Source organism: Mustelus asterias, chromosome 13 (genome assembly GCF_964213995.1).
Source record: "Mustelus asterias chromosome 13, sMusAst1.hap1.1, whole genome shotgun sequence".
Taxonomy (NCBI): domain Eukaryota; kingdom Metazoa; phylum Chordata; class Chondrichthyes; order Carcharhiniformes; family Triakidae; genus Mustelus; species Mustelus asterias.
In genome coordinates this window covers 29,002,678-29,017,291 of record NC_135813.1, presented here as the reverse complement: position 1 = coordinate 29,017,291, position 14,614 = coordinate 29,002,678, and the positions used below count along the sequence as shown (strand labels likewise).

Here is a 14,614-nt window from a genome sequence, read left to right as displayed (position 1 = left end):
ACCAGAGGATAGCAGGCAAATAGAAACGCAGAGCAAATAAATGACCATTAATTCAACTGCATGGTTTCAACCGGAAGATTTAGTGCCTCCAGAAACGATGCTAAGAATTTCTGGTATGTAATGGGTGTATATCGATTGAAAACAAAGTGAAGCCGTGATCTGGATGAAAAGCTCCATTTACACAGCGGTGGTAAATTTATAACGAATGCATATTTTGCAATCCATGTTCAAAACACACTGACAGCAAACAGTGCCGCTTTATAGCATTCAAGATTAAAAATGCCACTTCTCTGCTTCCACGTCAGTGGGTGTCAACTCATAGGCTGGGCTGCACATATTCATGAGACACAGTCTAGGCGTATACCAGATGCACAGAAGAGGCATTTTGCCCATAAAGGTTTGGGAGTGGTTCCCAAAAAGTAGAATCATAGAATCCTACAGTGCAGAAGGAAGGCATTCGGCCCATCAAGTTTGCACCGACCACAACCTCACCCAGCCCCATCCTCATAACCGCATGTATTTTCCCTAGCTAGTCCCCCGACACCAAGGGGCAATTTAGCACGGCCAGTCCACCTAATCTGCACATCTTTACATGTGTAGCAATTATGTATTGGGGGTTTAATGGAGGCTGCAAGGGTCACTAATTAGGCGGGATACAAAATCTCGATTTCCTCATGGCAAGCAGAGGACTTAGAGATAACGTTTGGTGGCAAATCCAACTTCATGTGGCCAGTGGTGGATTCTTGCTTGTAATACATATCAATTGGTGTGCCACGAAGCCTCACTAGTGTGAAATGGTTTTTTAAAAAAGTCCTACCCTGGATCAAGCAGGAAGTGAATGAGAATCTCATAGCACCCGGGTCACGTTTGCTTAATGGTGGCTTGCACCAGTTGGCCTTGTCCAGTTGCATGCAAGGACAGGGGCTTTTCTTGCTCAACACTATGGCACATGAGGGGGAGGCAGGAGAATGGCCACTTGCATGGAAGCTCAGGACCTGCATAGGTGAGTGGGTGGGATTGGGTGCATAGTGTAGTGGAACAGGGATCCAGGGGAGGAATGAAGTGGCCTCCTGGGTGGGTTGGGGGAGGGGTGGTGGGACGTTAGTCAGTCAGTCAAGGTAACAAGACGAGAGGCATAAAGGGCAATGTCAATACTAACCAAATGTGGCCATCTCGGTGTTGGCTGGCAGAGCCCTTACAGGGCTCGAGTTCACTGACACCATTTCTATTATTCCGGGGTGGCATGCTGGTTAGCACTGCTGCCGCATAGCGCCAGGGACCTGGGTTCGATTCCAGTCTTGGGTCACTGTGTCGAGTCTGCTTGTTCTCCGTTTCTGCGTGGGTTTCCCCCGGGCGCTCCAGTTTCCCCCCTCAGTCCAAAGATGCGCAGGTTAGGTGGACTGGCCGTGGTAAATTACCCCTTAGTGCCTCAAGATCTGTAGGTTAGGGGGGATTAGCGGGGTAAATATGTGGGGTTACAGGGATAGGGAGGGTGGTTGGGCCTGGGTAAGATGCTCTGAAGAGTCAGTGTGGATTCAATGGGCCGAATGGCCTCCTTCTGTACTGTAGGGATTCTATTCCTGCTGAGTGTGATCTTGCACAATGTCCTTTATAATGCATTGAAGAGGGGGCCAACTGAATCTGCAAGTTAAGCTTTGCCTCACAGTGGTGAGAACGTTAGATACTAGCATGAACACTCAATAAAGAGTGGACCATATGGTGTTGTTTCTTCCGCAATGAAGGGTTACCCTTGTAACCATCAACTCGTGCCTACCGCAAGGCATGGCAATACATTTAGCTCTGACTACACTTATCGCAACAAATAATGATGTACACATGAAAAAAGTGAAGCTAATGTAATTTGAAACACTCACCAGTGAAATTTAATTTGAAAAACATCCCTGCCGCCTTTGCTAATGGCAATGAAATTGTATAGGAAAGATTTCACCATGATGCAGAGCTGCCCTGGTGGACCAATGAAAAGCTTCTCCTGCCACAGAAACACACGTTTCCCCTGCACGCTGCCAACATTTAGAATTTAAATTGAAACCACGTGGGACACAGGGAAATAGTGCGCCAAAGTGTCACACACTTCCAATTATACCATTAGGAATGGTCCACTGTTAACAAAATCCCCCGCTAAGGGTCAAAGTTCCCCATTTTACCGACAGGATCTTGTATTGTTCGCAGCAAAAAAAAAAGGTTTTTAACCAACATCACATCCCTGCTGGGTAGAAGTGGTTAAAATGTGGTTGAATGTTAGATAAACCAGACGATAAATAACACTGTACAGAACAAAGTCAATGTTCAGAGCCAATATAGTCTCATCAGCTTGCTTACAAATGGCATTAGCTTTTACATGGAAGAAAATGACCTATGAAATGTAACTGGGCGTTCGCAGCGAGAACACAGACAAGCACACTGTTATTATTCAACACTTGTCTCTGAAACATGTGCTGTTAATCTGAGGGCAGTGTCATTTTTTCCAGTGGATATAAAAGGACACTTCAAGTTCTCACATGCCTGGCAACCCCATTGGCTCAGAGATGCTGCCGTACCTCGAATTTTGTTTCCCACGTGCTCCTTGGAGCTGATGATCTGGTCCATGTCTGGACGAATCCGGCTTTCCAGTCCAGGGCGGGCCTCTTCGCACTTTTGCAAGACAGCTTCATAGCGGACTTTTGTCTGTGCCAGAACCATTTTGTGCACAGCCTCTGTGATCTGAATGCAGAAAACGGGAGTTGGCAACATCAAAACATAATGCAACTGTATTTCTGTTCAAGTAATTTTCTCTTTCTTTCCCACCCCTCCCCAGTCGGCTTCATTTCTCCTTTCACGATCATTGTCAGTTAGAGCAGGAGTTTATAACCATGGTATTTTTTAAACTGCCAAATGGAATGGTTAATTTATGAATGCAGCAATGTAGCACGTCTCTTCAAATCATCAGACACTTAGACTTCAGGTTCAGTCGATGGCCGGGTGATATTATGGGTCGACTATTAATCCAGAAACTCAGCTAATATCCTGGGGACCCAGGTTTGAATCCTGCCACTACAAATGGCGGAATTCGAATTCAATAAAAAAAATCCGGAATTAAGAATCTACTGATGACCATTATAAAAACAGAAAAACGATGGAAAATCTCAGCATGTCTGACAGCATCTGTGGAGAGAGAGTAGAGCTCTGACGAAGGGTCAGCTAGACGTGAAACGTTGGCTCTATTCTCTCTCCACAGATGCTGTCAGACCTGCTGAGATTTTGCAGTGTTCTCTGCTTTTGTTTCAGATTCCGGCATCCGCAGTATTTTGCGTTTATTATACTGATGACCATGAAACTGTTGTTGATTGTCAGAAAAATCTACCTGGTTCACTAATGCTTTTAGGGAAGGAAATTTGCTATCCTTACCTGGTCTGGCCTACATATGACTCCAAAGCCACAGCAATGTGATTGACTATCTAGGGCAACTAGGGATGGACAATAAATGCTGGCCAGCCAGCGACGCCCATGCCCCATGAAAGAATTTTCAAAAATCCTTATACAGTGCATTGCCATAAATTTATTTTAATAATAATGCAAACCAGCAGCTGAACTGACTCACATAGGGACAATAGTCATTCAATAGCTGTTCTGAGCCTGCTCATGTAACCACAGGTTTACATATTGTTGATGCCAGTCACTGAAATAAGCCCTTGTGTTTCAATATGTAGCATTGCACAAAGGACAAAGTGAAATGTGAAGCACTGGGGGAAGCTCAGAGCTGCTTATGTACTGAGAGAGGTTCAGGCCACTGGAACAGGGCCATGATGCACTAACATTGCAGAACCAGTTGCAGCATGAACACAAACCTATCACATTCGCTGAAATTGGCTGCCAGAAAAGTGCGATCAAAAAAACAAACCCATCACCTTCACGGCCAGCTTTAGAAACCACCACCTACTTCAATGGGTTGAAGTGGCTGCACTAATTCAGTGTCAAAAAGGGTGGCAGCAGCACTGGTTTCTCAAGGCAAAACATCAGGGGAAAGAAAAGATCGGAATGGGGAGAACAGAAACAGCCACCTGCTCAAGAAATTGAGAGCTAATCTTTAGCTCTGTGTAATACGTTGATGGGCATCCAAGCCGAGTTGGGGAAAGAAAGCTTCTTTGCTGTTCCCTCGTACTATCTTCAAAAATTCTTTCAAATTATAATTTCTTCAAAAAAAATTAGCATGAAACCACATTTTTAAGCTTTCCGCATCATGGAATAGAATCATAGAATCCTCCAGTGCAGAAGGAGGCCATTTGACCCATCGAGTCTGCACCAACGTCAATCCCACTCAGGCCCAAACCCAAACATTTACCCCGCTAATCGCCCTGACACTAATGGGCAATTTATCATGGCCAATACACCTAACCCGCACATCTTTGAACTATGGGAGGAAACCGGAGCACCCGGAGGAAACCCACACAGGCACGGGGAGAATGTGCAAACTCCACAGACAGTGACCTGAGGCTGGAATCGAATCCAGGTCACTGGCGCTGGGTGGCAGCAGTGCTAACCATTGTGCCACTATGCAAGTAGGGCATAGATGCCTACAAGTGTAGCTCGAGCCAAGCAATATACATCCTCAACCTTCTATAATGAGGGACCTTTGAATCCCAGATTACAGGAAACATAATTGTTCACTTCTCATCAAGGAGATGGAGGAAGATTGTCACGTCAAATATTGTTGCAGAAAGAATACGCCATGAGTATTAAAACTACTTCAAAACAGCAGAAAACGTGCTTATTACATCATTTTCTTTTTGTTTATCTATCAAAATAGAAATCATTTCCTTCCAATACAACTTATAGCAGACCTTGTTTCCCAAAATGTGTCTTGGGTCAAACCGCTGCTGTCTGCTGAATGTCAGTGACCTCTTCGTCAGTCTCATCAATACAACTGGCACAAGGTTGGCGGAAACCAATTTCAAGAGGCTGGCTTGTCCAACAAGTGCCGTCCTGAATCTGGAGGTTAACATGCTCACACAACACACACAGCCAGGCAAACGTGGGACATCAATTCAAGGGCCAGGCAAACACAACTACAGGAAGCTCGCTCTCATCTGTAATGGCACCAGGCCAAGCGAGAACATGGATAAATGCTTCTCATTGGGACTTAACGCAGAATGGTGATGCAATGCATTATTTGTCTAGTGTGATATGGTAAACAAAAGATGACATTTCCATTCATCTTACTCCATAATTTAACTTGACAGCTTACACCAACACACAATACAGAAATCTTCAAACAACGAGAGATGCAGGACACCTGGGTAGTTATATATTGCATCACAACAAAGCTAACCTTTTGACTCCTCAAACGATCATGTATCGTTCCACAAATAAATAAAATGTAAATAAAAGAATTGTAGACTGATCACGGTGCCAGTTTGGATGCTGGGCAGCACAGTGGCACAGTGGTTAGCACTGCTGCCTCAGCACCAGGGACCCGGGTTCGATCCCCAACTTGGGTCACTATCCATGCGGAGTCTGCATGTTGTCCCCTGGGTGCTCCGGGTTCGTCCCGCAGTCTGAAAGACGTGCTGGTTAGGTGCATTGGCCATGTTAAATTCTCCCTCAGTGGACCTGAACAGGTGCCGGAGTGTGGCGACTAGGGGATTTTCACAGTAACTTCATTGCAGTGTCAATGCAAACGTACTTGTGACTAAAACAAATATTTTTTTCTTTGACTTTTCTTTTGCTTTTAATAAATGGTGGTCAAGTGAACCTACTGCACATCATCACTTAATGCTGAAGTGTTTCAAAATTGAGGAAATGTTAAGGTTAATATAAAAACGTCAAGGCCAATACAAAAGGCTGAGGTCATGTACCAGCTGACTTCATAACAGCTTCTTCTCTGCTGCCATCAGACTTTTGAATGGACCTACCTCATATTAAGTGGATTTTTCTCTACATCTGAGCTATGACTGTAATACTACATTCTGCACTCTTCCCTTTCCTACTCTATGAATGGTATGCTTTCTCTGTATAGCGTGCAAAAAACAATACTTTTCACTGTATACTAATAAATATGACAACAATAAATCAAATCAAGGTGAAGATACATTCAAGTAGGGCCTCCTGCATGCTAGAAACATTTTAAGTTTAAAGTTTATTAGTCACAAGTAAGTCTTATATTAACACTGCAATGAAGTTACTGTGAAATTCCCCTCAATTTGCAAACATGGATTTGTATTTAACTGTCCTGGGATCAAAAAGAGGCGGCAAGTGATGCAGGAGCTGGGAAAGCCCGTATCACTTCAGAACCTTTAGCTGCTGCTAAGCTTTCATTAAACTGATACGGAAATGGATTGTTGCAAAGTTGTGTGCCTGCAATTGGCTTCGGCGATGGTCGTTTAACCATCCTGACAAATGTTATGAAGAAACTTGGCACGGGTTGTATGAAGATTGTTATGTGGGACGCAGGCCTGTATGTTACGTTGGTTTTACTAACGCAGAATTATACTTGGACATTGCAGCACATGGGGGAAACAAAGAACTGTTAGTCAGCTAACAAGTTGACGGGTCAAAATATTACAATCCATAATTATACATTTTGATGGCAATCTTTCCCACGTTCAGTGCAAACTGTGCTCAACTGAATCACTAGTTTTCAGCTTTTCCCTCTCCATCCAATTCACCCTCCTCCATAATCAGTACACGATGTGAATCCATTCACTATGAGTTTAGATAAACAGGTTCTGGGCTACACAATGGCTCAGTCATTGCAGGATAGGCAAAATGCCAGGTTTAATCCTTATGTGCAGTAACTCATTGAGGGAGCCAACACCAAAAAAAAAAGACCTTGCACAAATATCAATTAGTGGCAAAAAGCATGGGCTATTATCAGCATCGTAATAAATGGAAGCTTATATTCAAAGTTGCAAGTTTAAAAGTTGAAGGTGCATTTAAATTAGCTGAGAAACAGAAGGAGAGAGTGAAAAATAGAAAATTGTGTCTTTTCACCACACATTTAGGAATTGGTCACATTTGCACACAACACAAGTGGCCAGGTTTTCAACTTTTCCTCTTCAAACCTACACCTGAATTTTGCAAACCTGTCTCAGTTCACTATGTAGCGTCTTTCATGCACTGTTGGTTTCAATTGACTGCAATTCACACATGTGCAGTTGCACTGTTCAGGCACTTGACAAAGCAACACTAATTTTTTTTTTAAAAACTGACTTTACATACAAGTATCAGGAGGTTTGAGAATACCACCAAGGCTGATACAGCCTCTGGCTTCCCACTCCTCACAGGGGTGGCACACTGCTACCACCCATGTATTTTCCAGACTATGTCTGGAAGATTGAGAAATTATATTGTTGAGGAATCACTGCTCAAATTAACATTCCAGCCCACTTGACACAATGAAGTACATTAGGTTATCAATGTACCCTGCTGCTGAATCACTCCTCTCTTGGTGTATGGCTGTACATTCAATGCAAGCACAAAACATGAAGCAATTTCAATTGAGCTAACCACAAGTCTTTAAATTTGACCTCATTAGACATTCCAGTCAGGAGATGTATTCAATTCTCCAAATAAATTCTGAAAGCTCATTTGGACTATTTTTCAATAAATACATGGAGAAATGAAATCATCTTTGATGATTTTTTTTCCTGCTCAGTTTGCCATTATACAGTTCATATCACATTTTAAAATTGAATGGTGCAACTTGGCATCACATACCACTCTAGCCTGCCATTCAGTTTCCAAAGAGGAAAAGTTGTGTTTAACTCCAAGAAATCCATCATCACTGATGCAGCATAACAATATTACAATGTTGCTCCAGCACTTCCAACAGCACCTTCAGCACAAATTTGACTATTTATTTATTAGTGTCACAAGTAGACTTACATCAACACTGTAATGAAGTTACTGTGAAAATCCCCTAGTCACCACACTCTGGTGTGCCTGTTCGGGTACACTGAGGGAGAATTTAGCATGGCCAATGCACCTAACCAGCAATCGGACTGTGGGAGGAACCCGGAGGAAACCCACGCAGACACGGGGAGAATGTGCAGATTCCGCACAGACAGTGACTCAAGCTGGGAATTGAACCCGGGTCCCTGGCGCTATGAGGCAGCAATGCTAACCATTGTGCCACCGTGCCGTCCTGACTAGACTACAAGGTCTAAACAGTTTGTCTGGGTGACTTTGGAAACCGCCACTTTGAACTGGAGAGAAAGAAATTCAGATAATTAGACGGGTCAAGATCAACGAGGATGCGTCTGCCTTCTCACTTCACAGTCCTGCTCTTCCTCAATCTCTGAAACGGGCACAGATTCCACAATCTAAACTCTGCCATTCCATTACTTTACCTCATTACAGCACATCCTGTGCAAGTTTGTATTTCAACTACAGATCACATGGCTGAGAGTTACTGTAACGAGGTTGTCAAGACCTTGTGCATCAGCTCTTTCAAACGAAATAATTATTTTAAACGAAGAATGGCAGATTCCAGCCATGAGGAATCCTGTATTACAATCTTCAGTGTTTCAGTTGGCACCTGGTGGCATATCCCTACTCAGAATTTCTGCAGTGCAGGAGGCAGCCATTTGGCACATTGTATCTGCACTGGCTCTCCGACAGTGCACTTTAACCCCTATCCCCGTAACCCCACATATTTACCCCACTAATTCCCATAACCTATATCTCTTGGGACACTAAGGAACAATTTAGCATAGCCAATCCACCTACACATCTTTGGGAGGAAACCGGAGCACCCGGAGGAAACCCATGCAGACATGGGGAGAAAATGCAAACTCTACACAGTCACCCAAGACCGGAATTGAACCTGGGCCCCTGGCGCTGCAAGGCAGCAGTTCCACTGTGCTGTGTTGTCTTGCTGCACTGGAATTTGCATGGAAGAACTCCACATACACCTATACAGCACCTTTAAAATCAAACTTAATTTTCAATTGAGAACACAATCATATCAGCGAACCCGTTACCGTTCTCACTTCAAAAGGTGTTTCATTTCCAGCCAGCCTCTTTCCCTAAACTTCAATTGACAGAACTGTTCTCTTACTCGATGGAATATCCCTTGCTCGACAAGTTATTTCATATAATTTATAACCTCCCATTTATAATCTGGGCAAAATAAAGGAATTGTATAATGTGTTCAACTACAGTTGATTAAAACCCATTAGAATACAATTTTACCGTCAATACAAGTCTCTCCAGATTTCTCGCATGAATCTCACATTCTGTCAACAATCTCCAAACATATTTGTACTAACAACAAACCCAAATTTAACAGATTCCTGGGATCAGAGTTTTCAGGCCATTTTTTATTCCAAATGCTACAATATCAACAAACTTTAACAACAGTTGACCTTCTGTTGGTGCAGATTGTGAAAATGCTTGCATCATTGGTTTGAACCGGTGTATTTCAGGACTGCGCTATCTCCGTTTTGAATAAATAAGAACATATTTGTTAAGCACACCATTTTTAGTGAAATTAATGGCTTCTATCCTTGGCCCCAAGACCATTCATTAAAATCAGTGAGGGAAAAAAAACAGAAACCAAGGGATCGAGGCTTTACCTTCCAAAGGTAGCAGATCACTTTTTCCCCTGTAAATGTGGCTTTGTTGGACCCCCTGCAAGGGATGGGGGTGCAATTTGTCAAGCGTTTCTAGATACTAGCATCTACCACCAGCATGCAGTTCCGATTCATAATATCAGATAGCATAGGAGGCCATTGAACCCATCATATTGGTGCTGGCACTTTGAAAAAGCTATTCCATATTCATCCCACCAGCCTGTACTGGGGGTTTCCTCCGGGTGCTCCAGTTTCCTCCCACAATCCCAAAGACGTGCTGGTTAGGTGCATTGGCCTTGCTGAATTCTCCCTCAGTGTACCCGAACAGGCGCCAGAGTGTGGCAACTAGGGGATTTTCACAGTAACTTCATTGCAGTCTTAATGTAAGCCTACTTGTGACACTAATAATTAAAATTTAAAAACTACCATGCCTATGGCCCTGTACATTTTACCTTTCCAAGCACAATCCAATGCTCTTAGCAGTTATGCTTGGATCTGCTCCCGCCACTGTTCCAGATTGAACCCTCTATACAATAAATACTCTCCACACCCACTTAGAACATTTGGGCATTATCAATCTGTATTTTATGGTTACCAACCCTCTTGCCAGTGGAAACATATATTTACTCTACTAAAACCCTTCACAACTCTGCTGTGGAAGGGGCGAGGCCCAATTGCTCAGGTTGCTTCATGCAGGCACAGAATGTATAGTCTCCACACTGCTGCCTGCAAAGGGGGGGGGGGGGGCGACGGCATTGTGGTATTATCGCTAGACTATTAATCCAGAAGCCCAGCTAATGTTCTGAAGACCAAGTTTGAATCCCGCCACAGCAGATGGTGGAATTTGAATTCAATAATAGATATCTGGAATTACGAATCTACTGATAACTATGAAACCATTGTTGGAAAAACACATCTGCTAAAGTTTATTTATTAGTCACAACTAGATTTACATTTACTGTGAAAATCCCCTAGTCGCCACACTCCAGCGCCTGTTCGGGTACAGAGAATTTAGCGTGGCCAATGCACCTCACCAGTACATCTTTCAGACTGTGGGAGGAAACCCACACAGACATGGGGAGAACGTGCAAACTCTGCACAGAAAGCGACCCGAGCCGGGAATCGAACCTGGATCCCTGGCACAGTGAGGCAGCAGTGCTAACCACTGTGCCACCGTGCCGCCCTGCCGCTAATGTCCTTTAGGGAAGGAAATCTGCCTTCCTTATCAGATTTGGTCTACATGTGACTCCAGATCCACAGCAATGTGGTTGACTCTCAACTGCCCTCTGAAATGGCCTCGCAAGCCACTCAGTTTGAGGGCAACTAGGGGAAGGCAATAAATACTGGCCAAGCAAAGACGCCCACGTCCCACAAATGAATAAAAGAAAAGAAAAGGACCTTCCTCTAACTATATTGAAGATCCCCATAGAGTGCGATGGCATAAATCCCTTCTGAAATTGAGAAATTAAAGCAGTGCTTGTGGAAATAAAAGAATAATGATCATTCCCTTTCAGATAAGTACACCCAATACACAAATACTCACCAGGATCCAGGCCCTTTGCCGGTCGTGGAATTTGCCCTTCAACTTTGGATGGATTGCTGTTCCCAGCTCTGGCAGAAGTTCTTCCATCACCAAATTACTTATAATCTTGGGAAAGAAGAAAAAAAAGATTTGAGAATGATGCTTTTCCAAAAACTTTGGATCACTCAGTTAGTGCTGAAAGAGTGTTGCAGGATGCTTGGTTACATCACCAAGGCACAGCTCGCTAACCAACATTTCCGCAAAGGACATCAGATTCATTTGGTTTTCCCACCTCACCATCCTGCCTCCAGCACAAACTACTTTCATGAAGCCTCTTCAATCTTTTGATCGACATGGATCAAACTCTAGACAGAATTTCCGACAGCAAAACATACCCAAGATGTCTACTACTGTATGAGACAGTAACAAAAGTTACAAAAACAACTAAGTGCCCCACATTATTAACTTCCCTGCATCATCTCTGGAGAACAGAACAACTTCCCATCCAACTTAAGGCAAGTGGAGAGCATGGGAGGGTATCAGATTCGAGAGCTGAAAAAAGCTTTTGACTAAATATGGAGACCACACCGACTTTGGCAATGTTTCGTGCAAAATGTCCTTTCAAAATGACTGCACTAAAATACTGGGAACATTCTCTTGGCACTTGCCTTGCACTACAAACAGGAAGAGTCACACTTGCATTTTTTAGAACTGCCATCACTATATGTACCATAAACAGGGGCGGGCAAGAGAACTTTTGTACATCAACAATACTTCATTCATAATTCTAAAGTATCTTTGTAAAAGGAAATTTATACAAGCCTCCAGTTTAAAATGACCATTTTCCACATCATCATCCACGAATGAATAGTTCAGTAATAAACAGCTTTTGAAAGAAATGTCAGTCATAAAAACTTTGCTGATCAAAATATTTTGACCCAATGACTTAAAGGCCGCAAAACTATCTTCACGGTACTTTCAAGTATTCTGCCAAGGATTTCATGAAAAAGAACAGTTTGCTGATCCCTTTTGGAAATTATTTAGTTTAAAGGTTGGAGGAAGATTCAAATTTTGACTAGTATCTGACTTGGGAAGTTCCAAGGGACTGAGATCCATCGATGAACTGAGGCTGGCTGGACACCGCCACCTGCGGCATGTAACTCACATCCTGACTCCCCAAAACTTATCCACGATCGAAGACACAAGTTGGGAGTGTGATGGAATACTCTCGCCTTCCTGGAGTGAAGGACACAAACAACATAGCAGAAATGTTGGAGAACATGATGTAGTAAGGAGGAGGAACTGAAGGAAATCAGTATTAGTAGAGAACTGGTATTGGGGAAATTGATGGGATTGAAGGCCAATAAATCCCCAGGACTGGATAATCTATATCCCAGGTTACTTGACGGAATTGGCGTCAGAAATAGTAGATGCATTGGTGGTCATCTTCCAAGGTTCTGTAGACCCTGGAACAGTTCCTACAGATTGGAGGGTAGCTTTATCAAGCCTCCCGGCCTATGTTTTTTGTGAACATGCAACTGGGGCTGGGCATTTGGGAAAGGTTTGGCTCATATTCAACATATTGCAATGTTCAAATATGACAATGAGATTTTCATCAATTCCAAATGAAGATGATTGATCAAAGAGGGAAGAACTTGAGTTTTCCAATTTTCTCCCCTTTGAGAAAGTGATTTGTGCGAGGTTGTTTTTGTGGACCTTTCGTGACCTTCTGATACACTTTCCAAGACAGTAATTCTTAATATGCAACGCCATGCTTGCTAGCACCTGCAAACCATTTCACAGCAGCACAGCAGTTAGCACTGCTGCCTCACAGCGCCAGGGACCCGGGTTCAATTCCAGCTTCGGGTCGCTGTTTGTGTGAAGTTTGCACATTCCTCCCGTGTCTGCGTGGGTTTCCTCTGGGTGCTCTGGCTTCCTCCCTCAGTCCAAAGATGTGCAGGTTAGGTGGATTGACCATGCTAAATTGATCCTAGTGTCAGAGGATTAGCAGGGTAAATATGTGGGGTGGCAGGAATAGGGCCTGGGTGGGACTGTGATCGGTGTCGACTCGATGGACCAAATGGCCTCCTTCTGCCCTGTAGGGATTCTATGAAAGCCATGCCTAACACTGTTTGGCAAAATGCATTGCAAGGTCCCCCCACACCCCCCCAAACTTGCTATGGAGGCTAAATTATTAGTGGCCGTAACACTGATCTGGTTAGTAAGAAGCTCTTGCTCTACATGGCCGTACCAGGTCAGGGAATAGACTGATTCAAAGGGGATGGCAGGGCGGCCTCAAAGAAATAATGGTTTTGATGGGGTGAGAGTTTTGAATGCCACTCTCCATTGATGTTGCTCATGAGTGCAAGCTGAAGCATAGTTTCAACACTTATCCGGTAAGCTGGCCTCTCTCTCTATCAAGGCACCACTTGGTTCTCAAGGCAAGGAGTATAAATAGGAACAAACTGAAGTTGATTACAGACCAATTACTATCTCTGTTGAATGTTTCTCGAGAATAGCAGGGAGGTCTGGAAAGAGGCCAGGTTATCAGGAGGTTAGGAAACAGTGGGGAGGGGGATGGACAGCATTATTTCCCTTGCTTTATAGACTTTTCTCCAAATATCCTGCTGTGGTTTGGTTTTTCACAGAAAGCATGACAGACATACCTCAAACAGCACTTTCAAGAAGGGCAGGAGAAGAGGATGTGGAATTCATCCAACCTTTATTCAATTTTAATGCAACAGAAAGATAATAGCTGGCTTTTTATCCAAATTCAGCAAACTGAAACAAGCAGAAAGCAATCCATCACTCTCTCAATGCTCTGAACTATATTGTGTATACTCTGGGAGAATACAATGTTACAGTGAAAACAATAGTGACTTTGTTTCATGGAGACTCCATTGTACTTGAACATATTCAGAAACCTATGGGCGTCATCCACAGTTCAATGAAAAGATGAAATTTTTGTTCTCAGTTTGCACTGTTTCCTAGGTCTTGACACTTCAGGGCAGCACGGTGGCACAGTGGTTAGCACTGCTGCCTCACTGCACCAGGGACCCAGGTTCAATTCCTGGCTTGGGTCACTGTTTGCGTGGAGTCCGCACGTTCTCCCTGCGTCTGCGCGGTTTCCTCTGGATGCTCCTCCCACAGTCCGAAATATCAGATCATATCACTTCAGATAGCGTAGGAGGTCATTGGGCCCATCATATTGGTGCTGGCACTTTGAAAAAGCTATTCCAGTTCATCCCACCAGCCTGTATTGGGTTTCCTCTGGGAGCTCCGGTTTCCTCCCACAGTCCGAAAGACGTGCTGGTTAGGCGTATTGGCCATGCTAAATTCTCCCTCAGTGTACCCAAACAGGCGCCGGAGTGTGGCAACTAGGGGAATTTCACAGTAACTTCATTGCAGTGTTAATGTAAGCCTATCTGTGACACTAATGAAAAAACCTTAAACTTCCCAGCATCCCATTAACCTAATATGTCATGTATTTGGTGGGAAAAAATAGAAATAAAATGGCTTTTAA

At 43.6% G+C, this 14,614-nt stretch overlaps 1 protein-coding gene across 1 annotated transcript in view; it reads right to left on the bottom strand.

Moving 5' to 3' along the window:
* The window catches only part of LOC144502543 (protein Niban 2-like), a 213,804-nt gene that overhangs the window by 24,900 nt on the left and 174,290 nt on the right, over positions 1 to 14,614 (bottom strand). Inside the window, exons 7-8 of the mRNA XM_078226621.1 lie at positions 11,113 to 11,217; positions 2,559 to 2,721 (exon numbers count right to left, since the gene is read on the bottom strand). Of these exons, the coding sequence (XP_078082747.1) occupies positions 2,559 to 2,721; positions 11,113 to 11,217 (268 nt within the window). The remainder of the gene's footprint in view (positions 1 to 2,558; positions 2,722 to 11,112; positions 11,218 to 14,614) is intronic.